We start from the raw sequence: 27,741 nt of genomic DNA on the forward strand, positions 1-27,741 counted from the left end.
AGGTTAGCATATTTTTCCTTTGCTACAGCTTCTCAGTAATGGTATTTATCTCATCTATCTGTAAAATGTCAAATACCTACAAAAAAAACCCCAAATGTTACATTCACTGGACTTTTAACTAAGGCTGTTTTTTATGTAACCTTTTCAGTGAGAAAGAAATACGAAGTTACTGCTCTTATAAGTATTTTGTCGTGTGTGAGAGCCAGCCTCTTCGTCGCTTTTTATCTTTTGATTCGTTGTTCTGTTAAGATGTTTTTCCTGGCTCAGAAATTCAGTCGGTGGGAAGCAGGGAGCTGCAGAGATCCTGAGGACACAACATCGAGATCACGAAGCAACGTGAATTTCCAGGCTACTCAGCTCTGCCGTGTGCATGGCACAAGGGTTGCTTTGGGATGCTTTGCATCCCAGCTCCTGGTACCCAAGGAGACACCCAGGCCAAAGAGGACCAAGAGAGCATCAGCAGCCACGAAAGACACGTTTTAACCAAAAAAAAAAAAAAAAAGTACTAGTAAAATAACTCCTTTGTTATTTTACCAAAATCATTCCCAGCAACACAACATCAATAAAGATGTTTTGACATTAACAGGATTGAGACAAAATTTGGAATTGCTCATGGTTAATGAGATGTTACTGTTGCATAAGGCAAAATTCATCCAGACACACTAGCTCAGTAAAATGTGTCTTCATTTAAGAGATCAAACTGCATACTTTACTGCTCATTTTTCATGTATTTTGGTGAAAGAGTTACATAATTTCTAATAATCACATTGCCTATTTTGCTGCCCAAGCACTGCACAGTACTTCACTCGAGCTCGTGCTTTTTTACAGCTGCAGGTATCGGGTGATTTTCTTACCGATGCTGCTTCACAGCTCAGTAATTGAAATGTTAGTGGAAGTGGCACCATGGGAAGGGTCATCACCTACCCAGGAGGGCAGATGTGAGCTCACTGGGCTTTTTTTTTCCTCTTAATACTTTATGAATACAGATGTAGACTTCCCTGATTTCTTGTAGCAAACTTTACCTTACACTTGGTTTGTCACCAGTTTCAGCTGTTGGGCCTCCGCCCACTTTGCTGATCAAGCTGCCTGTGAGAGTGGATGAATTTTCATATATTTTGTGGATGATTTGCGTTCGTTACTGACCCTGGAGGTCATGCCACATATTATTTGACCTACTGTGCTAATTCAGCTCTACATTTTAATCTACTGATATTTACATTTAAATAACCTTACTTTCACACAGGTACTTTAAATAATGCTCTATAACAACTAAGCTAATTATTGATCTAATAAAAAGCTTCTGTTGCTTACCTGTATTTTATGTATTCATAATATTACTCTTGTTTCCATTTTATCTTTCTTACAGAAAAGCAAATGGTTTACATGAATTAACCTTATATTATGAGCAAAACCCAGCTTTTTTTGGGGGGTGGGGGTGGGAGTAGAGAGGGAACCTAGCAGTTCGTGCTGTGTTGCTGTAGAGCCTGCTTATTTTCAGTATACCTAGAAGCAGAACAAATTGTTCTGAACGTTAAAAAAAATGATAAAAACCTGTACTAAAGGAGCAAGGGCTGCAACTCCTGGTCTCTCTCCAACTACAAATACAAATCCTATTTAATATCCCAAGGAAGCAAAATTCACAATAGATAGGACTCCTTCACAATTCCGATCCAATTACAGAAAGAAAACAGAGTAAGCTCAGCCCTGTAACTGGGCAGACAGTGACTGAGGAGGCTTAGACAATTCCATCTCCCTTGGACTGCTGAGCATCACACCCCGACACACCTGTATCACTACTTCTATTTTTCATGACCTGGATTTCGAAGAGGTTCTTCAATAAATTCTCAAGCTTAAGAAGAATAACTAGCTAAAACACGTAGGAACTCGATATGAAAAAACTTTAAGCCAAGTTGATGAAAACTTCAGCTTTGCCAAGTCCTGAGCTATAGCAGTCAGAAGTCAAATACGCTCCGTGACAGCTTTTCAGGAGAACAACTTAACCTCTGCTGAGCTGTCTGCGAGGCTGACTCTGGAAAGGCCACTCTCTACCAGGGTGGATGGTGCTGGGTGGGCTGCCTCTGCGGGGACCCACCACCACGGGGCATCCCCCGCGACTCTCACGTCCCATCCCGAAAAGAAGAGTCTGCTTAACCCATGCAATCACCTGCTTGCATCGACGGTGGAGTCAAAGCTTGGCAACAGAGGATGTACGCCAATGCACATACTTGCATTAAAACCCGAGTCCAAAATATTAAAAGGGGAGAAGAAACTGGAGGTGGAGAAAATTGTAATCTACAACACCCTATGGAGTTTGTCTTTTTACATACTTCCCTGACTCCAGGATGTTGTCTTGAATGCCTTTAGGGAGGAATACTTCTGAGATACTCCATGTGGCAAAACACTAACTTGTTTTTTTTTTGTCAACTAATACCACATATGTCTCAACTGAATATAAATTTTACCAAGTAAAAAGAGGAGAGCGATCAGGTAGTCCCAGAAATAACATCACTGTTCTCAGATGATGTTTCATCTCAGGATGATAGCAGGCTTGACAGTAAGAAATTCGTCTTTGAACAGAAATACCCTAATGAACCTAAACAATATATTCTGCAGAGAGATACAAGACTGGTTTTATTGCATTCCACCTCATCTTTTCTAAGATTTTTGAGGCCAAATAAGACCGTTACAATAATCTAAAACTGACACCTACATAACACAGGCCATAAAGTTTCCCCTAGCAGTTCCAACACCAGGTTTATAACTTCTGGTTGAGCAAGAGTACATGCTGAAGAAAGATTTAAGGGTCTCCAATGGTGAAGAAGCAACCACAGCTTCACTTAAGTTCTCCCTTTTTCTTGTAATTTTTTTTCAAGAAAAACCTATTTATTTCTGTTTGAATTAATCTAGTTTCAGTTCTAAATCACTGCTTCTTTATGCCTTTGCTATTAAACTGAGAACCCTGTAATAGGGGATGCAGTTACTACCTCCATATGTAAGGAAATTGGGTTTAAATGAAAACACTTTTGAATCTAAGCTTTAACGGGTGAGTCAAACAGCACTGGCTCAAAAAAATTACTGGACTAAAAAGAAACGGAAAAAACATGAAAAGTTAAATGAAGAAGTAGGGAAAGGGGTTTTTTTGACATTCAAACCACACAGTACCAAGGACTATACACATACAGTACAGTTCAATAGCATCCCACCACTGAAGACAGAAGAAAACAAAAGCTCTACGAGAGGAACATGGGCCAGCTTGAACCATAGCACTGACAACGATAAAGGAGGCAACGCTCCTGGGAGAGCTTCATGGGGCATCAATTCTGATGGTGAAACATCAAACAGTGAACAAGATGTGGGTTTCAAATAATAGTGAAATCTCATCTATGAGGAAATACGTATGAGAACAGTAACGCCTTGCTTTGGTTGTCACTGAAAAGGTTAGGTAAGCTTTTCTCTTAAACAGAGAAACTGGGTTATATCTTCATCCTTTTGTCTTAAATGATGGCTTGATCAGTTTTATTTGTGGTTAAAAAAAAAAAAGAGAAGAAAAATTCGTTTACTCACTGTAGTTTCCTTTTATCACAGCATTAACAACATTCTGCCGTTCTACCTCCAGTCTAAGGTAGCATTTTCTACCATTAACATATTACCCATTTAATGTTTTCCAAGCTTACTTTCCCTTAACATACATTATCATTCAATCAACAATAATATTAAAACATTTAAAAGGTACATTTTAATTAAAGATGCAGAAAGTATTACAGCAACTGACCAAGTTTGGATTAGCATGTCTGCTAATACAAACAATAGTCAAGTGACATAACAGTGGAAAACAAGTAGTCAAAAAGTACACATGCTGTTGGAAAATATGATTGTAACAATACAGAACAATTTCAGCTACACAGCCCAAGAACACGCAGAAAGGAACAAATATACAGAGTCAAGACAAAAGAAAGAAGTGATTCTTCATGCATCCCAGTGCACTGCATGCACATAAATGAAACTATTAAAACAAGCGATTATAAATAGACCACCTGCCAAATTTCAAATACATAATTACTCCCTTGTTTTCACCAAGAAAGATCTGACCTACAGAACCACGCTTCAATTTCGACCAAAAAAGCGAGACTTCAAAAGAAAAACTTTTATTGCCATTAGAATAATGACAGATTTCCTAACCAGTATTTTTCTCTCTGCATTTTTTCATTACATGTTTTAAGAGCAAACTGCTTTTACCTTTTTCCATGTAAAACCCTGTAATCGGTTTGCCTTTTCCAGAGCCAAATGGTTTGAATCACTTTAAAAGTACAGAAATATTTGGCTTGATTAACCTTAATGCTCATGTCTTTTCTGTATGCTAACACCATTATTTTCACTCCACTAGCTGCATTTAGCTTGGGAACATTTCGTTATCAGTGGAAAACCAAGTGACCATCCATGTAAGTGCTCCGAGATCCCGAAGCAGACTAACGGGGAAGCAACCCTTTCAATACAGTGATACCCATCTGCGGTCCTTTGCAGTTGGACTTGGTCTTCACTTTCTTGAATCATCAGCTTTGTACTTCAGTAATGCCACATCGGATAGTAACAGACTGAGCACCGGAGGCTCTAGCACCTTATCTGAAAACCAGCATGGGGCAAAGAGCTCAAATCTTGCAGAATATAAACAGAAGCAAGAAGAACAAAAATTGAAGACATAAAGGAAAATGGGCAAGTCCAAACATAAAGAAATTACACAAAGAAAAGACCCTGGGGTTTGTTACGTTGGGTTTGGAAGGAAGAAGGGAACCTAACTAAAGGCCACCTTGAAGATTAAAATACAGGCGAAAGCTGCCTAGAAGACCTAACAGAATCCCCGGCACCACAGTGGGTAATGGAATATAGCTGATCAGGCTTCAGGTCATCTGCTAATTGATGGATCTCAGCCAACAAGTTTGGTAGCTACTTTGCAGCATGCACTTGCCATATGGCAATGATAGTTTCAGGTCACTAGAGAGTTATCTCCTTAGCTATAAACTCCCTTCTATTATGCTCTAATTAAGTTGTGTTGTTGGCTTAGTTAGGCTACCGAACGACTCTGAGAAGACAAATTTCAATTATTATTGCTTATTTAACAACTAAGGGCATCTTTAAGGTTAAAATGTTTTGTATAAATTTAAAGTGGGTGGATCTGTAAGTAAAACCTATTTAAACAAATGAAGTTTAAATCTGGAAGATTTAATACTGGAAGTTCCTTTCCCCAAGAAAGCTTTATTTTTTTCCCTTCTGTCCTTAAGCACAACAGATTTTTAGTAATGGCTCGGTACTACTGTTTCCTAATGCTTTCTTTTAATTGCCTTAAATCCACTGTCTCAGTGCCTGTTTTTTAAAATATTGAACGGCGCCAGAAATGAGCTGTATTCCTGTGTGTGGCAGGAAGGTTAATTTTGTCCTTTGCAAATTCCGAAAATGTGTAAGTCATAGAGCTTTATTAATTATTTTTGTTTTAAATCTGTAACGTCAAACACATTTTGTTTACATTTCATAAGCATATTTAACAAACAGTAGCAGGAAAAACCCAAACACAAGCTAAACTATTTTAGGGACAGATGAAACATGTTGAACTTACCACAACATCTGACCTCATCTTTCCAAAAGTCTTGATTAAATGAGCGTAGTGATAGTCCTCCATTTGCCTTAAAATGGCAGTCATGCATGCAACAAAACTCCCCTATCAAAAACAAAAGTACAACAAAATAAATTATTTAAGATAAGGCAACATAATACTTGCTATCAAAATGTAATATTGCTAGAGAGCACCACGTAACGCAGTGGATATAATTCTATCATTTAAATTCATTAATGAATATGCAAAATTCTGTCACGAAAACAAAAACACCTTGAAAAGTTTCTTTTTCCAATTTCATGGTGTTATCACCATCTTCACTGAAGATTTTGCAACATATTCTTCACATAAAAATTGCTCAGGCATTAAAGGCTTTGGAATGTAATAAACGCTACTGCTAAAAATACCACACTATCAGGATTTGCATTTGGGAAGTCGATACTCTGCTCAAGGAAGAAGTCTCTTAAAAATCATTATATTGAGCATCACAGTTAAACCCCAAGTTTTAATTTCATTGAGTGGTACTTTGAGGTACTGGGAGGCTTAAAAAAAACCAAAACAAACTAAAACCCAGTAACTTCTATAAAAACAGAATAGTAGTACCAAACATATCTCTCTCAAACCACAGAGAAAGTAAAAAGTGACCCCAAAAAGTTTAGTCTTTCCTTCTGGCACATGAAAGTAGTGTAGTAGCAACTCCAAACCACTCCCATAGCTATTAGAAGTTCCCCTCCCATAAATGACTTTTCTGCTTGTCCATCCTCCTCCTCTGACTATGTGCTAAAAACCCGTTGACTGATTACGGTAATAGTGTCCACGCCTTGAAGAATACTGTTGGAAAAAATCAGCAGAATTACTCAGAAAATAAATGATTCTCTATATGGTTTGATAAAATTGTAAATTTCCCTTTTGGTGCCATTTTCAAGGTTATTCTATGCCATGCACAGCCTGGCAGAACACTTGGGAATTTTCTATTCTTTCTAGGCATAACACAGAGTTTTTATTGTTACTTTTAAGATCTGCATTACTTTCAATTTAAAATATTTATTTCTACATCAGTCCAAGTAATTGAGATCAAATGCAAAATGACACTAGGTTATCTGTGTGTGTTATGAGCCCTCTTATTTACAGTCTAATCCCCCAACCTCCACCAGATAAGCGCTCCTTGAATTTGCTTTTCTCCTATGTAATGGAGTTTAGATCTAAACTCCTACATAATTGATTTTGTCCATGTGAGAGCATTATTTTTTCTACGCGATGCAAAGGTACCTGACGAGAGCTCTTAGGCATATGCAAACGGCATGAATATGAAATGGAAAGGCCACCCGAGCTGCTGTTCCATGACATCAAAAGAACTTTGTAACAAACTATGACAAGAATAGAAGCTGTGGCTGTACAAAGATAATGTTTACTACTATGAAATGTAAATAAGATGGGATCATCTCAAAAATCTCAAAATGTTAATTGTCAAAACACCATATAACAAGCACCCTGCATAACAGACACTGTAAAAGGGCTTATGCCTGCAAGAAAATATTCAATAGCCCACATTCAGTCCTATTTCCGCTAATGATGTCATCAATCAAAGTGATGTTTCATTGCTAGTCAGAATTATAAATTTTTTAAATTGGCTGCTTAAGACTAGGCTGCAGATGTAATTCAGTCCAGCACTTCACATAAGGCTCTGTAGATGGTTCAGAAATGCTCAGGAGAGCTGAAAAGGAACATTGTTCTGCTTATGGTATCTTTTTACAGACGCTCACTCACCTAAATAATCTGTAAAGTCTGTTGCTTTGCAAACACATAAACGTATCTTTACCTTCCTTCGCATAAACACATCAACCCCTCATTTGCAAATCCAGCCCTTTCCAGGTAATCCAGCAGTCAACATGCAGCAGCCTCTGCTTCCTCCTAACGAAGCAGTTTCTATAACTGGCTAATAGCTTTGGCCGTGTTTCTGTGTTTACCTACCCGTTTGGCGAGCAACCTAAGTTAATATAGACGCCGCAACAGCCAAAAGATGAATTTCATACCTAAGGAAATTATCATGGCAACCTCGTATATGGAAAAAAATGGATGTGGAGCAACTGTTAAACTTTCAAACGCGTTTTAATATTCATTTTTAGATACAGCAGCAGCTGGAGAAGAGGATGAATGTGAGTGCCATCTCCTCGGCAGCCACTGGTGACCTCTCTCCCCTCCTCTGGCTGCTCGTACACGAGCCGTCTCCTTCGGATCCGACATCCCAGCTCCTGCCAAGGGAGCCCGGCTCTCTCCTTGGAGCAGCGCGCTAATTCGGGGGCGGGGGCTGCTCTGACTGTCCCCATGAGCCAGGGAAAACGAAGAGAGAGATAATTACAGAGGAGTATCTTCTTAATTAGCATGGTGAGACTCGGAAAGGACACATGAAAGTTTAATGACTGGTGGTTAAACACTCTGCTTCCACATGAAAGTGTGGAAATATGAAAGCTTGTTAAAAACCTGGAACGGTTGCTGGAGAAAAAAAAATACAGAATAAATAAAGAAGCTAAGCAAATACAAATGAAACATAAATACGATGGGATCCTGTAGCACGTCTAAGTTTTAGTTAAAATTACAGAAACTTGCTAAATGTTGTCATGTCAGCTTATGCTGAGCCCCAAAAGTGGTGCCAAGCAGAAAGGGTCAGGGTCCTTGACATTTTTTTCCTGTTTCCCTGCATAAAACACTGACTCGTACTCACCTTAGAATTCTCTTAGTAACAAACCCCCCTCTTTCTTTGACAAAGTATTGCTCCTTTAAGGCTCTGTTGCATTACACACACAGACAACCCTGCTACAACATTTATCTTCAGATCCCCACCTGCTAAATACTTTTGAGCCCCTGCTGGTCAGGAAAAATCTATTTAATATTAGAAAAAAGTACACTACCAGTCATCTGCTTACTTTTCATAATTTTCTTTGCACTTAGTGAGGTTATCATTTGCAGCCAGCATGCTCTTAATTACAATGCTAATAAAAATTTGTAATTATTTATAGGCAATATTTGTACTGTAGGTGTTTTTAATATGGTCTATTAACTATTTAGCAATAGCTAACAACATTATTAAATTTTAATCTTAAGTTGATTTTTAATCTTTAGTTGGATTCAGAAATCATTGTTAACTTCTGCAGCATACCATCTAGTTGGATTCAGAGATCACTGTCATCTCCTGCAGCACATCACTCCAAGCAATACACAGAAAAAAAGTATCTAATTCTCTAAAAAATCAATTTCAATTTCAACTGTAGGAGTAATTGCAAACCTACGTTTATACAGCAAGTACCACAAGGCCAACATAGGGGGTTTGCCATTGCCCTGGGCAATTATTAGCTATTTATTCACTAAAATAGTGTCAAGGTTTATACTGAAAGCCTTTCACATCCTTCCTTACTTGCAAAGTTCAGAAATGAAGTAGTCACACAGTGACTAAGAGAATTACTACACATCACACCAGAGAAGCGCATTTAATGCATTTTATAAGCAGTTTAATACAATTAATTTCTCTCCTGCCCAAAAGCAGAGGCGCTGGATTCATTCCTTGTTTTCAAACCAGGTACACTGAGGCAAGTGGGAATTTCGTATTCCCAAAGCAAAATCATGGGATCCAGGACATCTGCAAGCCTGTTGTAAGGGAAGCAAGGTCTAGCTCCCATGCTGGAGGACTGTTAATTCGGCTACATTAGAAGAAAAAAACAAACCAAAACAAAACACTAAAGTGGCTGATTTTTCTTTGGAAACGATGCATTATTATTCAGAAATACATTCTGTATAAAAAAATGACCACGCAAATCCAAACTGTAAACTTACTTCTAATTCCTGTAAAATACAGTTCTGAAGGAAATGTTGAAGAGGCACGTGAATGCTCAGAAAGTACTTATTTTCTTAAATTATCTTTACGATAAAATAATACATGTTCAAATGGCCCATTAACAGATACGGGTAGGGAAATTTTAATATCAAATAATCCCCACAAGTAATACTAACACTGAAAAATTTCAGAATGAGAAGAGAATTCCCTGCAGGAGAGACAATACATGCCAATGCTTTTCTCCCTCAGGGTTAAAACATCCTATTTTAAATAGTCTTGTCCATTTTCTTCCAGCGAAATCTCTAAGTTGGAAGTATTAAGCTCTTTATGTATAGTGAGAAAATCTAAGAGAAATCAAAACTACACTGAGCTAAGGGATGTTTCATTATAATGTCCCTATTACCATGATTAGGAACAGATAAAATAGTTTAAGGTGCATTTACTTTTCAATAAAATTTTCCTTACATGACCTTAAAAGACTACACAGCTAAATAAATAAGTTAATAATTAGGACAAAAAACCACTCAAAAATATTAGAACAAACCTCTCACTGCATTTTGGCTTTCAGAACATTTTCATAGAATTTACTTTGTTGAAAAGGGTTTAAGTCCCTCACAATTACCAGACAGTTTGCAAGGATATAAAAATGAAGTAAGCTTTGCTTACAGCATGTACTCTATATATATTAGCAACAAATTAAGAAATAAAAATTAGCTGTTACCATTCCTAGAAGCCACGAATGAAATTGTCACTGCTTACGGACTCACAAGATAAAAATCCATCTTTAAAGTGCCCCAAATTTCAACTTTTTGGTAACTGCTGTTCGGAGTATCGGCTGCCATGTGAGCTTGCACTGCACGATGAGTTACCTCTTTACTAAACGTAAAATGCAACGTGTCTGCAAACGAGTTTGCTCACTTAAGCAAAATATTATGAAAGATATTATGGCAACCCAACATGGATAAAGCAGAGGATCCTCTGGCATTTCTTGCTCTGAAGAATACTTTATATTGTAGAATATATAATGACCCCATAGCACAGAGCTCACCATTAGCTACCAGTTAAAACGCACCAGTGTACGTTCCTGGTCGCATCACCGCCAGCGTCAGCGAAAAGCACGTGGTGAAGGTGAAGACCCAAGAGCAAATATGCCAAACCCAGGAATGGGGATCGCTCTGTATGAAGGTAATTCGGCTCCCCAGGAGCATAACGCCCCGTTTCTGCTGACGGGCTTTTCCAGGCACCGGAGCGAGCGCTGTGCCCAAGCAGCCTGCGCTGGCCAGCGCGCGGCGGATGGAGTCGCAGCTATCATTATATCCTAGCGTGACGTACAGCACTTCAAAGCAAGTTTGACACAGATTCCTTAAGCTTCTACCAGCAGCATCTACCCCTGCCGTCATACGAGTAAGGACAGGAGGAAAAAACAAAACAAAGCAAAACACTCCTCAAGATACATATATAAATATAAATTCATACATATATTTCTCACAGTATTAAAACAAACATTTCTTTTCCTGTAATAGAAAATCTGACAGTAAATTCAGCAGCACCTTTGGAGAGAAAGTTATTTCATGGATGCAGCAGCAGAATGTAAACAAGTGCAAAATGTTAACATTTATCACTTTTTTTCTTACTGAATATATGCTACTTTCGATTTCCTTAGGCCAAATTCTGCCTTCTTGAACACCAAGTAAATGGAAGGAATAAAACATGTGAGTCTTTTTCCTTTGAGAAACAGAAGTCAACATTTGCAGTAATGTGAGTGATAAATGTTTGGGTTTTTTTCCTGCTGCCACAAACGTTATTACAAAGGCATCTTTCTGCAAATCAAGATCCACTGAGGTACTTTCAGCTGACAAACTCTGCTCTCAGAGCTCCTGGACAAGACGTGCCATCTCCTTTACCCAATCTGATTTAAGCAGCTCAGTACCTGCCTAGGCAGCAAAAACCTCATTTAGGTCAACCCCATTCAGTGTAGGTCCATTCAGAATGCAGAAGACTGAAAAAGAAGTTTATAGGGGAATATTAGCTTACTTAGTCTTGCATATCTTGTTTTACCTCAAAATGTATTTTACAGATCCAGATTTGATCTCTGACAGTTCAATCTCTACCAATCAATAGAAAACTTGTTTTAAAAGGAAATCCTTCACAGGACTTCAATGCTGATTACTACATCCTGACCAGCTGAGCACACTGGTTCCAAAATAGAAAATAATGTAAAAAGAGCCGATTTTCCTGAAAAGAGCACAAGGTGTAAGGACGTTTTCCATTTTCATAGCTGGGCCATGGCAGAATAGCACTTCGGTGTGCTAAGGAAGTCAGTGGGATAACGATGTAGGCTGTCTGGAGAACCTCAGGAGGCTTCTCCTCCAGCCTGCTGAAAGCAGGACTGCTCCAGGGTCGGACCACGCTGCTTAGGGCTTTATCCCCTTGGGTCCTGCAACCTCCAAGGACGGCGGTCAACTGCAATGAAGAACCTGGCTCTGGCACCTCGACAGCCTGGGGGCTGCTGTTCAGTCCCCCCAAAGTCTCCCTGAAGGCAGAGCAGAACGCTCCTGCTGCTGCCAAAAGTCACAAGCTCCCCACTTTCCCCGCCTTGGGGAGCAATCCTGCACCATCAGCGGACCAGGATCTGCCGACCCCGCTGTCGCTGCCCCACGGGCTCAGCCCTTCCCAGAGCAGAGCGATCCCACACCTGCCTGCAGTTTCCAACCCTTCTGTAAGCTCTCACAAGCAACACAAATTAGGCATTTTTACATAAAAGAGAACATTTGAGGGAGGTCAGTTCCATGCTGAGCCCCTGCAGGAACTGCTTAGCGCGACTCCTACGTGGCAAACCAGTAAGCAAAAATTTCCTGAGATACATTTTAAGGCGACAAAAGCTCTTGCAATTAACAAAATAACTCTGTGGATGCAAAATAAATGCAGCAAGGGTATGTTTTTCAGTTTCCTACTTCACGTTTTACTGAAAAGACCAGTTTGAGGGCTACAGAGAAAAAAAGCCATAGTGAAGTACCATAATTACATTTTATTTGGGAAGGTATTTTATTTGGAAAGGCTAGTTCTTAGCAAGAAGTCTTTGTCCAAAGGTTTCCAAACTTCTTTCACCTACCAACTGCCAGAAGAATAAAACCTACAGCCAGCTTCCCCTGTTTTGGAGGCAGCTCTCCGATACTCTGCCCAGATGGAGCCATGGGCTCCCACTCCTTCTCAATCTCAGTGAGCCCCAGCAAGGTAAAAATCCCCAACCAGCTCCCCTTTGACACCTTTGCATGCTGTTAGCACTGCTACAAGCTCTGATCTACTGCTTCAGAATGAACTCTGAAAAAGCAAAATCTTGACAATTGTTTCATTTGAAGGAAAATCCTATATTCCCAAACAGTAGGGAAAAAAGGCCCACATCTCTGAATGCCAGGAAACCTCTCTGGCAAGAAGAGCAAAAAGGATCTTCACACAGATCAAAACCAGCACCCAAGATCACTACAGCTCAACTGAAATTCATTTTGTAAAAGGCTTATTTATTAGGAACCTGATACATACAATGAGAATATATACAAAGCGTTCCCTAGTTTGAAAGCGCTTTGCACTAACTTTTGTAAAAGGCAAGCAAAAAATTAATGAGACATTTTAACAACACCATTTATCATTTTTCTAAGGCTCTTTTTCAAAGAAGTCCATTTTAACCAAAAATGCTTCACTTTAAAAAGCTCTATACAACCTCAGTATTAAACAGTATGCCCTTCAATTGAAATCACAGTGCTTAAGATTTCTGAAGGTCAGTTGATTTATTCTTGGTTTTCTAAATGCAATTGCCTTTCCACACATTTCTTCTGCCCCCGCTACACTAAAAATTATTTCACTGAAAATCTAGAGAACTGCCCTCAATAAATCTGTTTCAGGTGTGCCCATGCATCAGTTCCTATTTGAGGAATGGTTTCCACATAGCCCCATGCAGAGGAGCAACCTTTGAGTAAGGTTGTGCGGTGGGTTGACCCTGGCTGGACACCAGGTGTCCACCAAAGCCGCTCTGTCACTGCCCTCCTCAGCTGGGCAGGGGAGAGAAAATACAACAGAGGGCTTGCGGGTTGAGATAAGAGCAGGGAGAGATCACTCACCAATTACCAATTACCGGCTGGCATCGGCTCTGTCGGACACGGGGGAAGCTTCCATCAACTTCTCACAGCAGCCACCCTTGTAGCCCCCCCAGCTACCAAAACTGTGCCACACAAACCCAATACAGGCTTCAAAGATGGAAACTTAGAGCAGAGCAGAGAGACGTGCACTGAGATTTGTACATCACCTAAAAAGACAGAGGAATCTGGAGTGGTACAGGTCAGTTTAAGATTTACCCACTGTCCCCAAATGCATTTAATGTCAGCTTTGTTTTGTTTGTTTTGTCAGCTTTGCTGTTACTGCTCCAGCTGCTCACCTGGGTTATCCAGGCAGTAATGCAGCTGACATTCCCATCGACAGCCATCGGCAGCCTTCTCCCCCACCACATGCCAGAGAATTTTTAATCCCACTACAGCACGCACTGGCACTTTTGGGGGGCTACAGAGAGCGGTGGTGGGCACCCCTGGGTGCCCCTTCCCGCAGGACTCTCCGAACCCTTTCCTTCCCGTGGGCTCCTCTTAGCTTCAGCCTCCGCTCTTCCTCTGCTTCAGTGGAAAAACACTGTTCTGACCCTCTTCCTTGACAATTCAACCCACCCTGCCATTTAAAGACATCTCTCTGCAGAAAGATCTTGTTTGTCCCTTTCGGTCTCTCTTGTAAACCGGAATTTTCTTCCATGTAATGAGACCTGACTGGAGATAGCCTATCTCCAAAGTTCACGTGCATACTGGAAATCTCTGCTCTCCAGTTTAAGTGCCAATGCCACTATCTGCTACTTATTTGGGGCCTGAAGTTAAGCTAAGTGAATAGAAATATTCATAAACACACACATTCATTTGGTCTGCATTTTTCCAAAATCCTCATCAACTGTTTCAGTGTTTGGGGAATTACTCGTACAAAAGCACCTCACTAAGGCCTCCACCTCTCCCTGTCCCCAGCATCAAAGAGGAGCGACAGATAGGCGAATCAACAGCCCACAGAAATGGGTGCACACTCTCAAACACGTGAACAGACAGTGCAATCATCTTGGTACAGACTTAACACGGGAATAACAAAGTTCCTGACACTAATATGAACCTCAAACTAACTGCTTTCCTCGCCCCAGGGAAAGCCTTTCATCTTGTTTATTTTAGATTTCCCGACACAAAATTATGTCTTACTTTCTTCACATTATTGTTAGGAAGCTAATTTAACTGTAATTATTATTATCATCCTCTGAAGCACTCTCAAAATGAAAGACATATCTGTTCTCGCACTCAGTGTTAGATAAATGACAAGGAAAAAAAGCTGAACTTTCTCTGGAGCAAACAGAAGTCACCAAAGAGCTAAAATAAAAAGGAAGCTGGAGGATAATATGGCCGAGACGCAGGCACAACCTGCGCAGGAGCGTGCCCTCTCCTTGCAGCCTCCTCAAGAACCAGTGGACCAGAGAGGTTTGGTTTTAACTGCGTCGCCCACGCTGCTGCGTCGGCACCGGCTACAGAGGCAACAAAAGGGGCTCAGCGCTGACCCACAGCGAGACTTACAACATCACCGCCGGAGAGGAGATGCTCACGAAAGCCAAGCGGTCGGCCTCTTCCAGCACGGCAGGCTACAGCCTTTGCAAGGATACCGTAGGAGGCACAAGTGAAATATAGTTTAGGGATCCTACGCCACAAAACTTTACTCATGGCTGAACACCTCTAGAAACCACAAGGTTGGCTAATGCAATCAGAACCATATTTTACTTATCAAACATGATCAATATTGAAAGCCATGTAAATAAACTATGACCACGTTGATGCAGACCAGCTAAAGAATTTAAGTTTTGCAAATACGAGGAAAAGATAATTTAAGACAACTGGCATCCTATCTTAAGAATGACTGCACTGAAGTAATTTCAGTAATTGTGATAGCCTACAGGTATTATGGATATCGTCTCTGCATCAAGCAAATCACGCTGCACTAAGATACCACTATGACAAATCATGGGAATACTAAGGGAAGATATATTATCTTTTAAATGAACCTCCTCTTCATACAAGACAGGTGACCCTGCCAGATGGATACACTTCTAAAAGCACCAGCCATTTTTAAGACAAGTTATTCTACTTTTGGTGCTTCTCATTTGACTGTTGTGACATAAAATATTTAGCAACTGGTTTACTGAGGGACTCAGCAAGCCTGAAAGAAAGATCAGAAATATCTGCAATCAAAATTTAATTGATAGAAACACGCAGTTTAGATATCCTTGGATTAAAAAGCAACTTGCAAGAAGAGGTCTCTTTGGGGAAGCTTTTGCATTTTTTAACTAATTTTTACCTTTGGTTCGTCATCACATAAACCATCACACCATACCACGGGGGCTGTTCTGTTACGAAGTTTTCAGGACAGAACAGACAGTGGGTATCGGGAGGAGGGTTAAGGGGAAGGCAGTCTCTGATGTTGTGCTGTGCTTCTCGGCTTTCAGTGCTTTGGAAGGTTACATGGTCCTTGCAGACAGGAATTACTGCAAGGCTCTCATCAGTGTTAAAGACAGGGCTCTTTTCATATTTGCATGTTATCAAAATGAAAACCCCATTATAGACAATGTTCTCATTCCCTCCTCCGCAAAGTGTAGGAAAACTGATTAAATAGAGAAAGACAGCACTGCTGATAACAGTCTGGTCCTTTATTACGACTTTTCTAGCTTAAGTTCAATTTTCTGTTGTATTTCATAGTATAGCAATAAAATTAAGAGTATTTATACAAATCCAAGTACCAATATGGTAAATAAGAGAAACAGAATTTCCCGACAGGTTAACATTTTAAGTTAGAGTTTCTGTACCAATATGGACAGATAAGAGGAGCTTAAAACATTAATACCTAGTAGTAGCAAACCGGATTTCACAGAAGTGGAACTGCTCTTCTCTGCATACAGGAGCATCCTCACCTTACCTGCCTCTTCCCTTGGAATGTGGCTCCCAAATCACACCCGCACTCCTCCAGGACAGATGCAAGGACAGGGTCTGGAGGAACACAGCTCCTGCTAATGCACTTGTTGCAACCTTCACTTGAAAGTGAGAATACAATTCACCGGAGGAATGAGAAAACCCATTATTTCCATTACAGAGCCACAAAGCCAGAAGCACAGTGAGCAGATGCAATTTGCACGGGGTCCTACGCGAGACTCTCTGCCGCCCGCCGAGCTGCAACCACCGCAGGGACTGGGCTTGAGCTTTCACCTCTCCCACAGGGACAGATGGGAACATCGCACCATTATCCTACAGGAATTGTCTACCGGAAGGTTTTCTCTTTGTCTTACGTCTGTGTAGGTTGCCTCTCGAACAGGCAATCTTACTTTGTCTGTAACTTCTTCGGGTTGTTCGATTTTGTAAAATGTGCGCAAGGTTTGCCAGGAACAGAGGTAAAACTCAGTAGTGTTTCCTTTAGACAACAAAAAGCAAGACATTCAGATCGAAATATTTTCTGACAGGCAGTGAGAGAGGCTATCTACAGATATTTTGAGAAGTAGCCATATCTGTATTTCATAAGCATACACCATCAAGGAACACAGACCTATGTAGTACTGTATTTAATTAAAGGAAACAGGGAAGGACTCATCTGCAGAACCTGCAAACGATACGTGGGTTGCGTCTCCAAGAATGACACAATTCATCTCCGTAACATTATTAGATTTGAATTTATTTCTTATTAAACTCACAGTAACTCAGAATACTTTGGGGGATTCTTTCAGACAACCTATTGCTAAACAAGGTACAGTATCAAGAAGAGCTTCAAAGCTCAAAGATACTTCATGAATAGAATATGAAATCAATCTACAATATGCAATCTAAGCAAAAAGAGCTGAACATTTCTATTGGGGAAAATGAAATTAATTAAAACTTTTTTTATTACTATTTGGAACAATGACCAAAAAGTTCAACACAATATGCTCCAACACGATGCTACTGAGTTCTTTATCCTCTTCCTACTGCAGAAATCAGCGCACCTAAACTCAGCAGAAATCCAACACCAGCAGGACAAAAGGAGACTATCAGCTAGGTCAAGGACAAACTCAGCTTTTTTGTGTGATTTGGGGCCAATCACAACATTCAACAGCACAAAAGGAAACACGAAACTCCTGGTAGGACCACAACAGAGCCGGTGTGGGACCACAAAGCCCGAGCTAGGCAATCCTCTCTCGGACCTGCCCAGTTTTCGGGTATGTGCAGGGACACCTCTGCCCCGCCGTAAGGCCAAAGGAACCACGCTTCATTTCAGGAGCAGGAGGCAGCACAGAAAAAATAAGGCAGCAGACACCATGAAGACAACAGCACTTTCTCAGCTGTGCGCACAGAGGGCAATGGAAGGCGATTTCTGCTTCCAGTCCTTCCTGACAGTTCTCAGGGTAAGAACAAACAGTAAATGGGAGCAGCGCTAACTCATGTGAATAAAAAGGATGAATTCAAAAAGCATTAAACTGAAATACATTTCTTTAAAAAAAGTATTTAGAATACATGAAAAGCATGATGACTTAAAGAACTAATCGGTTGGAATAATTTAAATTTGAAAAGCCTATTTTAAGAAAGCCAAACCACAGAACTGAAGCAAGCAGCTGGCCAGCACCTGCACGTACATCTTTTTGAAGTAATTAGACCAGGTTATGACCACAGGAGTTTCTTCTGCACGCAAACAGATTTTGATCTTTATTCTTAAATTCAGTTTATTCCATTTATTTCAGATGAATGACATATACTTGGAAGATTAGAAACAAACTGAAAATTTTAAAAGCGGGACATCTCATTTCCCTTTTCCGTTCAACAGAAAAGCCTAGACGTGGGACTCAATTTCCAAACTCCTGAAGGACAGAGCTCATCCGCACCTACTGATCATCTGGTGACAGCCAGGTATCCCGAAACCTGAAGGCAGCACCCCCATGTCTGCGTGGTGCTCCCCCCCACACTAGTCAGCCTGGTACGGCAACAATAAGCACAGGGCCGAGAGGGAATATTTGCTTATAAAGCTCTACTGGTTCCAGATGAAGATAATTCAGGTTTCTCTGTGCTTGCAAGCCTACCAAGAACCACCTAAGGCATATTAGGGGAATACCTTCTGTATTGAATAACTCACTATGGCGAAAGTAAAAAACTTGCTTTGATAATTTTCTTTATGATATCCAACACACTCAATATATTCAAGTAATAACAAAGCATTTTTAAGTGCTGGTTTTCCACCACTGAAGTAAATTTTGATTTATAATTGAATTTCAGTTTCCTTCCAACATCGTCTTGGCAGAAATCATAAGGGAAAAAAGTAAATCCCCTCACAAATAAGAAGTCGTTTATCATTTTCTAACACAATAACACTTAAACATTAAGAATAGGATTAGATGTATATTCAGCTATGTAATTGCTTTCACATACGTACAGCCTATGCATGTGGTTAACAAAAGCAACTTAAGTCGAGAGATCTTTTTTAATTACATATCCACACCTAAATGAGAATTAATCTCTCTTTGAAAAAGCAATTAAAATTAAATCCAAAACAAGATTAAAATCAGTGACTTAAAACGTTCCGAAGTAAAAAGCAACTTCTCTCGCGGCAGCGGAGGAAGAGGCGCAGGGACTGCCAGCCCACGGAGGGGAGGTCACGCTCCCGAGACGGCGCTGGGGAAGGGGCTGCTTCGCCCCGCGGAGCTCAGCTCCCACAGCCTGCGTCCTCCCCACGCCGCTCCGGGCGAGTGAAGGCGAGTATCCCGTGATGCACACTCCTTTTTTTCCTCCCAGACTGCCAGCTGAGCGGTAACAACGGGACCGAGCGGAACCTCTTTTACGTTTTCTGATGTTTGGCTCCTTGCCTGGACTCTCCCAGGATTTCCCATCCCAGTCCTGGAGGGCTCGGACTTCTCTGCCAAGGTGAAGTATGTTCAAACCAGCACAACCGAGGCAAAGCAGCAGCTTTGATATATATTCAAAATACATAAGGAAAAACTAAAGTCAGTAAAACTAAAACCAGTGCACGGGCTAAAGCAAAAGCTATATGGAATTAATTCCATTTAGCATCGCTGCCTCCCCTATCACCTTTAGTTACTATTCAGCCATTTAATTAAAATTTTCATGATAATCCACATACTTATGCGCATAACACTTCTTCATATAGCTGTAATATGGCAACAAAGCTGATAGCAGAAAAAAAGGTGTAGTTTTTTTACACGGCAGACCGCAAGTTGTCGCAGCTCGATAAAGCCAGCAGTGTTGCAGCAACCCGCGCCATCGGAACACCCCGCTCACTTCTGCTCGGGACAAAGGAGATGGTAACTAGGCCACAGATGGGCTGCAACTTTCTATTTTTAGACTTGTGTTTGAGTCCAGTTCCATTTTTCTTCTCATATACACTCATGAGATGTTATTGAAAACTGTGGGTCTGCTTCTCTTCCCTTCTTTGCTGCTTTGGACACTCTGCGATCCCACCGGATCCGGCTCTGGATTAACGGCTCTGCGTACCTCATATAAATACTGCTGATATTTTTGCCATTAAGCCCATCAAAGAAAAGCTGGAAGTCAGAACTGATGCACTCGGACCATGGCTAAGACAGCTCAGACGTTCAAACAGTGGAGAAAAAACAACAAAAAAATATGTGGATAAAAGCACTGAGCTTGTAAATGTTGAAGAGGAAAGTTTAAGGACTACCTCCTGAGGAAAGCTAGCCAAATGGAGACCAGGGAAAGCACCACTGAACGTAAAGAGCAAGAAATTCTTAGTGGAAGAGTTTCACTACTGAGACGGAAAACATACTGAAAGTCCAAAGCTGCATTCAACTCATGCACATGTATACAGCTGTCTGGTCCCCAACTCCATTCAAAGACAAAAATTAGCTTTTGTTTGGAACATTTTTCTCTACACCGAATGCTAAACAGTCACTTCATATTGCCATAGAAATCTCAAGGGATGCAGAGAAAGAGTTAGATGCAAATCATACTTTTCCTGCCTTTGCACGCTCAGATCAGTGCAAAATATTCTGTAGCCTTCACTAGTCCAGGAAAGTGCAAGCTTATTTTTCCTTCAGATCTTTTTAAAATAATTCTCAAAAAGTAAACCGCAAACCGGATCAGCAAAATTATCCCACTCAAGCGTGTACACGTAAAAAAAGGCTCTTCTATTGAAAACCTTCCATTCTCAAATCACACACATGCCCACTTCGGTCCTACTAAACCCTGGATTACTTTGGAAAGCTTGAACCCTGTTAGTGTTTGGATATCAATAATATTTTTGAAGCAGATTAACTTACTTCTTTGCAAGAAACAATCCCGAAAACACAGACAGACGCTAAAGCTGTGGGAGTGGGAGGATGGCTGCATGGGGGCAGTACGGCGAGATTTTCACTCCATATTTTAATCCCATGGTTTATCCAAATTAACCATGAAGCATTACAGGAAGCTAGGGTAATTTTGTTACTTTCCTGAGAAAAGTTACTGGGTTTTACGTCCCACTAAAAACACAGTATTCAATTTCGTATATCAACATAACCAATTTCTTCATGATACAGATATGGGCATGTTTACCACCCATTGCCTTTTCCAATATTTAAAAACAATAGAACTACCATATCATTAAAATATCACAGAATACAAATATGGCACTGTATTTCTATGTGATACAATACTACTTCGATATACTAAAAATATGAAAAATAGGAGAACAGAAAACACCTGAGAGATCTCAAATATCCCAATTAATCCCAGGGCCCGTCTTTAGGTCTCAAAGTATGAGTGCAATGTTTTATTCCTACTTGAATGCAATAGTAGCATTATGTTGAAAGTATTTTTCCCTGACACAATGCCCATGCACTTAACACCATCAGAACTACCTCCTTTTGGGGTGTAACATTTTAAACCACAGCCGCAAAAATAAATGAACCCTGAGTTACGGCAGAGCCTACAACACTCAACCCACTGTTGACATTTGGCAAAAATAAGTCTTGAAAACAATAAGTACCTTCCATTGGTATGGCTGAAAAATACTCACTATCTGTTGAGGATGTAAATTTAAGGACTTAAAAAAAAAAAAAAGAGTCCTTTAAAAATACCTTAGAAAAACTACTTAGAGTAAGACAAAATGTCTTCCAGGGCTAAGGAAGTAGACCTGATTAAGTCTATTCCTGTAAGTAACTGCAAGGTATATGGACAATTTCTGCATAAATAGAGTACAAACACTACCCAAAGTCATTAACTGGTAGGCAGGAATTAATATGTTTACAATTCAAGCCAAGCGATAAATATGCATAAATAAAAGGAAAATACTCATTGCATCCCTGTGAATTATTAAAACTTTTTTTTGTGTGTGTGTGTGTTCCTTATTAAATGGAAAAATTAACATGCACAAGTATTTTGCTTTTTCCAGTTACTGAGGTTTTTCTAGCCAGGAATCTTCACCTTGTAATTTTTGCTACCAACACCTAAAATTAAAAAGTTTTCATTAAAAAAAACACCAAAAAGCCCCAAACAAAAAAAAACAAACAAAAAGATATTTTCAAGTTCAACTCTATTTAACTAAAATATTGTGAAAAACATCACATCATAAATTCTCTACTAAATGAGCTCCTATGGAGTATAGCGACAAAACCAAGGGGCACAATCCTTCACCAATTTTTTCATTAAGAGGAAAGGACAGAAGCACCTGCAAAAAATGTAGAGATCTGTGAAAATACAGAAGAAGCCCAAAGCGAAACCCTGACCCTCCCTGGGATGGGGGGGATGCCGCAGCTCTCACACAAAGGCGCCGCAGCCCGCACCCCGGGTTAAAGAGAAGGCAGTCCCCCCTTCCTCCTGGAAACGCTCCGAGCACGTGGGACCAACTCGCCCTTTTTTCCTCTCCACTTAAGAACCAGTGTCCCTTGGCCAGCCAACAAAAATGTCAGTGACATGATGTGTCAGCTTACAGGAGGCCACTATCTGCCCACTTAGCATCACCTTCAGTCCCCAGAAGCTTTCCCACAGGATATTAAGCCCCTTATTTAGATAAACAATTGCTACAGAGCTTATCTGTCATCTGGTAATTGATGTGAAATAACAAAATTGTACATCAAAACAAACCTCATTAGCTCATCATCCCAGCTCATCACTCTGAGTAAAAACTTAGCTCACAAATAAAGTTCCAGTGATGTTTACTACTTCCCTTCAATGAAAGCTTTGATTTATATCATCTCACAGAGAAGTAAAACCGAACTCAATAAATAAATACGGCCTCCGTAACTCGAGGGGGACATAATAGATTGGAGAAGGTACAGGGAAGGGCAACCAAAATGACAGCCTGGAGAAGAGAAGGCTCCGGGGAGACCTTCTTGCAGCCTTTCAATACTTAAGAGGGGGCTGATAAGAAAGATGGAGAGAGACTTTTACCGGCGCCTGTAGTGACAGGACAAGGGGCAATGGTTTTCAACTGAAAGAGGGCAAATTTAGATCAGACGTAAGGAAGAAATTCTTCACTGTGAGGGTGGTGAGGCACTGGAGCAGGTTGCCCAGAGAAGCTGCGGCTGCCCCATCCCTGGCAGTGTTCAAGGCCAGGTTGGATGGGGCTTGGAGCAACCTGGTCTGGTGGAAGGTGTCCCTGCCCATGGTGGGGGGGTGGAACAAGATGATCTTTAAGGTCCCTTCCAACCCAAACCATCCTATGAGTCTATGACAAGGGGATGGAGGAGCTGCCTCCTGAGAAGGGGCCACAAAGTCCCAGGTTCTTCCAAGAAGGCAGAGGGGGGATTTATAGGACTGAGGTTTACGAATTCACAGAGGTGGTGGATGAAATGAGTGCACAGCTGTTATTCACAGATTTCACAGTATTAGAACCAGAAGGCAGCTGTTGAAGCTAATAGATGAATTTCAGGCAAATATGAGATGGTACTTTTAATTTAGGCATTTATTTTTAAAATGCAGCGAGTGATGGAAGTTGTGCCTACAGAAGTCACAGAGACAGGCAGCAAAAGCAGGCCTAGCAAGGGACTGCACAAATTCTATGGCAAGATGGTCTGATGAACGAATAACGTCTGGACACAAGAAGCAATCGTTCCAGCTCCCCATCCAACAAACTTTCCCATCAAGGCTTGGGCAGAAGTGGAAGCAAGGGCGCAGAGAAGGGAAGACTGTGGAAACACTCAAACATTTGGGTAGTACTTTGAATTCCTAGAAGCAAATCGAGGAAGTACCACACTTATTATAAAGAACATACATTTATTTCTGGGTTTTCAGAGATTTCAGAGTTATGCAGGACTTCCAGGAAGAGTTACTCAACCATATCACCATCTCTTCCCAACACCCACCTTCTGTGACCACGAAACCTGCACATCTACTGCCAGTCTCCATCCACCAGCGCCGCCCTTCTCAGAGCAGCCAAAAGGACAAAATGCAATGGAAAATTCTGCCTACGAACCCTGCCTGACGGCCGGGGCTGCACCCATCTCCCGTTCACGGCGGCCGCTGGGCTTCTCCTGCCTTCGCCCACCCCAGCACACGCTCCTCATCCTCGTCCCCGACATCCATTTTAGTAACTGGGCTTTACCACCGTATTGACTGACACCCCTCTGATTTATGGCGTGTGCTAATTATGCTCAACTGCTGCTAAGTATTAATATTTAAAGTGCTGAACTTGTTTAAAAATTGAAGAAAATCAAAATGTGGTGCTACTTTAAATATAATATCCCAGAGATCATGTTTTAGAAGGGACAGAGCCATTTTTCTTGTGCTGTATTTTGAAGGGCCACAGACCTAGGATTAAGAAAGACTTCACTTAGCCTCTGCTGTCAATCATAAACTCATTCATTGTCATTATCTGGCTTCCCATATTTATCATCAGACTGCTGCATAACACAACTTATTTAAATATTTTGTGCTTTTAGGATTTTCAGACTTTTAAAAATAACTTCTTACATTTCTTTCTTAAAGTAAAACCTAGTCACTAAGTTTTAATACATGAAAGAATTAAGCTTTGCACAGTCAATCATAAATTTAGCATACCCTTATTTGCAAATGCTTAAGTTCCTAGGTTATTTTATTAAAAAAAAAAAATATATATAGCAGGAGCCCTGGCACTACTCAAAGCTTAACGTATTATTTTTCTATAAAAATATCTGACATTAGTACTAGCAACAATATAGATATGAATATTTTGCTCGGCCTAAGTTCTTTCAAGTCTTCTAATGTGATGTGCTACTGTCCGATACTGTATTAACAAAGTGAGGTTTTCAACAGTTTCCAGCCGGTTTTGGATTAAAAAAAGTTACTGTTTTGGTTTGATTTTTTAAGAAATGTTGGACTACGGAAATGTGTTACTACGCTAGTTTGCAAGCCACATTATGACATTAACATTTAAATTACTGTTTTTAAGAAATATACGGTGGATACAAAAATATGTTTAAATAAATCCCAAGTGAGACGCTGTTTAATTACTCCTTCTGCAGCAAGAAATTGTGTGAGAAAGGCCATACTGCCCAAGACCATACAGAAGCTTTGCTTTCCCAGGGCAGAAAATGGACTGTGAAATGCTCTTTTTTATATTTAACACTTTTCAAAATTCGCGGTGGCCATCACATTCATACCACTAGACCTTTTCAACACGCTCCTCATTAAACGAGGGAGTAGAAGCTCTTAATTGTGAGCGTATGGCTAAAGGTTTGAGGTGCCAGTGATGTTGCAACCTGCCTCTTTATATCCATTTTCATTCACTGCTATCATTCCTCTGCCATGTATCAAAATTATTGAGGGCCATTTTATTTTGGCACCTGCATATGGATTTTGGAAACTATGCTAAAGAGTTCATTTCTGAACATTATGGCCAAAATACTTAATTCTGTTTTAGACTCAGAGCATTGATAGAAATGGTTTGTTCAATTTACTTCTGACTATTTACACTGTTCACTTTTCTCTCCCGTACATAATTTTGTATGATTTTCACTTTTCACTTGTTTCATACTTTTTATTTTGGCTTTTTTTTTTCTGTTAAGTATTATGCATTAGCACCAGACTGCTGCCTGGGTTTCTAACTTTCAGGCAACGCGTGAAAGCACATAAAAGCCTGTATTTTTATGCTATATTCAAATCTTAAATAGTTAAATATTTCAATTGAGAAAAACTTACTGAGGGTGTGGGAGTTTACGTTACCTTATAACATTTAACAGTTCTTCAGTTTGACAGAAAAGTTGCGTCAAATCCTCCTTCTGATGAAATCCATGTTGTATAAATAATATATTATTCCACCAAAGAGCAAACATGAAGCAGATTAAAGCATCCCCATTATTTGTTACATTTGCCTTTCTTTTGTCCATAACTTGGATTCTAAGATGGAATTCATGCTCATTCCAGACTTCATTAGGTGCTTAAATCTGAAACTGTTTGTTTGAAGGCAATCAAAACTTTGATCAGATTTTTTATTTTTAAAGAGGGCAGTATTTCTCCCTTTGCCATAAAGCAGTTGGAGATCTATCCCTGGGATTTGAAAAGGCAATAAAATAAACAAGACAAAACAAAATATTAACAAAGTTGGCATAATACCCCTTTAAAAAATTTCACCCACTTACAGTTTCTCAAGACATCTTAATAAGAATGTAATTTCACATTTGCTCTTACTGAACAAATCAAATATGGTGATTTATTATTCAGATGGGCACAAAGGATTTCTGAAATGCAAAAAGAAGGGCTATAAAAGCACAAATCATCAGTAATGACGACAAGCTAAACTGCCTTTCAAATATGAACAAAATGCAGCCATTTAGGGTATCATACATCATGGTCTCCCAGACCTTCATTTATTTCCTAACTGTACAGGCTGCATGATAATTTAACCAGTGCAGAATTCTCTATCTATTGAGAACATCTTTATTAAGCAAGTGACTCCATGGCTCGTACACACCACAAGAGACTAGCCCAACAAGCATTTCCAATGATCAGTTCAGGTCCCTTCCCAAAAAACATTTGTATACTGAAAATGAACTTTTCTGAACTATAAACACAGTGAAAATATGAAAAAAAAAAAAACCAAACCAACAAAAACCAAACCAAAACCCTCTTATCCCAATAAAATCAAGACTTCTTTCTTAGTGTGAATGATAAACTAACATCTACAGCAATCTGGATTCCTAATGAGACAGCATTTGACTGGAACCCCAAATCTCAGCTTTAGCTGGCTAAGACCTACTATTATATTTTTCTTCCAATGATCTGTACGAAGGGAAATTGAGAGGCCTAAATCCTGTTCGTACTTACACCAGCGAAGTACAGAAATAACTATCATAGCTAATGAGGTTACTCAGCATTTTCCTTCTTAGAGCAGAAAACCCATAAGCAGCAGTTCAGTTAATCAGCTATTTAATATTTTAGCTGCACACAGGTATTATGGGTATTATACACATAATCTTAAATCCACTTTATCTTCAAAATGTTCCTCCAAGTTAACAGATGTGCAATTACTCACACTTTACAGATAAAGAACAGACATAAGCATAGTCTCAAATTAATTGTCCAAGCTCATGGAAAAAACTTATCATGGAGCAAGACACTAAATTAAATCTCTCAAATTTCTGCCCAACATGACTCCAAGACACCTTATTTCTTTGTCATCACAGCCAAGCAGATTATATCCTTCCTCAAAGCAAGGAGCACCTCTAAGGATTTGATTGAAATTCAAGCCAAGTTTGCATTCACCTCAGCTGGAGGACAGGAACATATTTAACATTCCTCCATTTTTCTTCCAATGGCAGGTTCAAGTAAATAAATAAATAACAGATTTAGCACAGAAAGCCAGGCAGCTATCATATAAAGGCATGAAAATAACAACCTAATTAATATGGATGAAGATTCAGCAATATAAAAATATTTGCTTTTAGCAAAGATATAACAATAGCATTGGTCCCAAATGACTACAGAGAGAAAAGGCACAACATCATCCATGCCTCTGTGTTTCAAATCAAGTAAATTTCACTCTTCTTTCACCTAAAAAGAAGGCAATAAGGTTCAGCGACAAATTAGGCTAGTCCTGAACAATCACGTCTATCCCTGTAACCTAGCTTACGTATTTGGTGCCAGCACTTAGATTACCCCTCCTAATAAAAGTTACTTTATCTATATCCAATAGCTGGCCCTGCAGGAAAGGTACCAAGTGGTAACACTCTCCTGCGACCGAGCCCACGTGTGCTGGTTTTGGCTGGGAGAGAGTTAATTTTCTTCATAGGAGCTAGTGTGGAGCTAGG

General features: G+C 40.0%; 1 protein-coding gene across 2 annotated transcripts in view; it reads right to left on the reverse strand.

The window, feature by feature from the left end:
* The window catches only part of DOCK1 (dedicator of cytokinesis 1), a 311,286-nt gene that overhangs the window by 127,602 nt on the left and 155,943 nt on the right, over positions 1–27,741 (reverse strand). For both annotated transcript variants that reach the window (XM_010581957.1, XM_010581956.1), the window contains exon 28: positions 5,609–5,710. In XM_010581957.1, the coding sequence (XP_010580259.1) occupies positions 5,609–5,710 (102 nt within the window). The remainder of the gene's footprint in view (positions 1–5,608; positions 5,711–27,741) is intronic.

This window comes from Haliaeetus leucocephalus, unplaced genomic scaffold (genome assembly GCF_000737465.1).
Source record: "Haliaeetus leucocephalus isolate CR32 unplaced genomic scaffold, Haliaeetus_leucocephalus-4.0 Scaffold830, whole genome shotgun sequence".
Lineage (NCBI taxonomy): Eukaryota > Metazoa > Chordata > Aves > Accipitriformes > Accipitridae > Haliaeetus > Haliaeetus leucocephalus.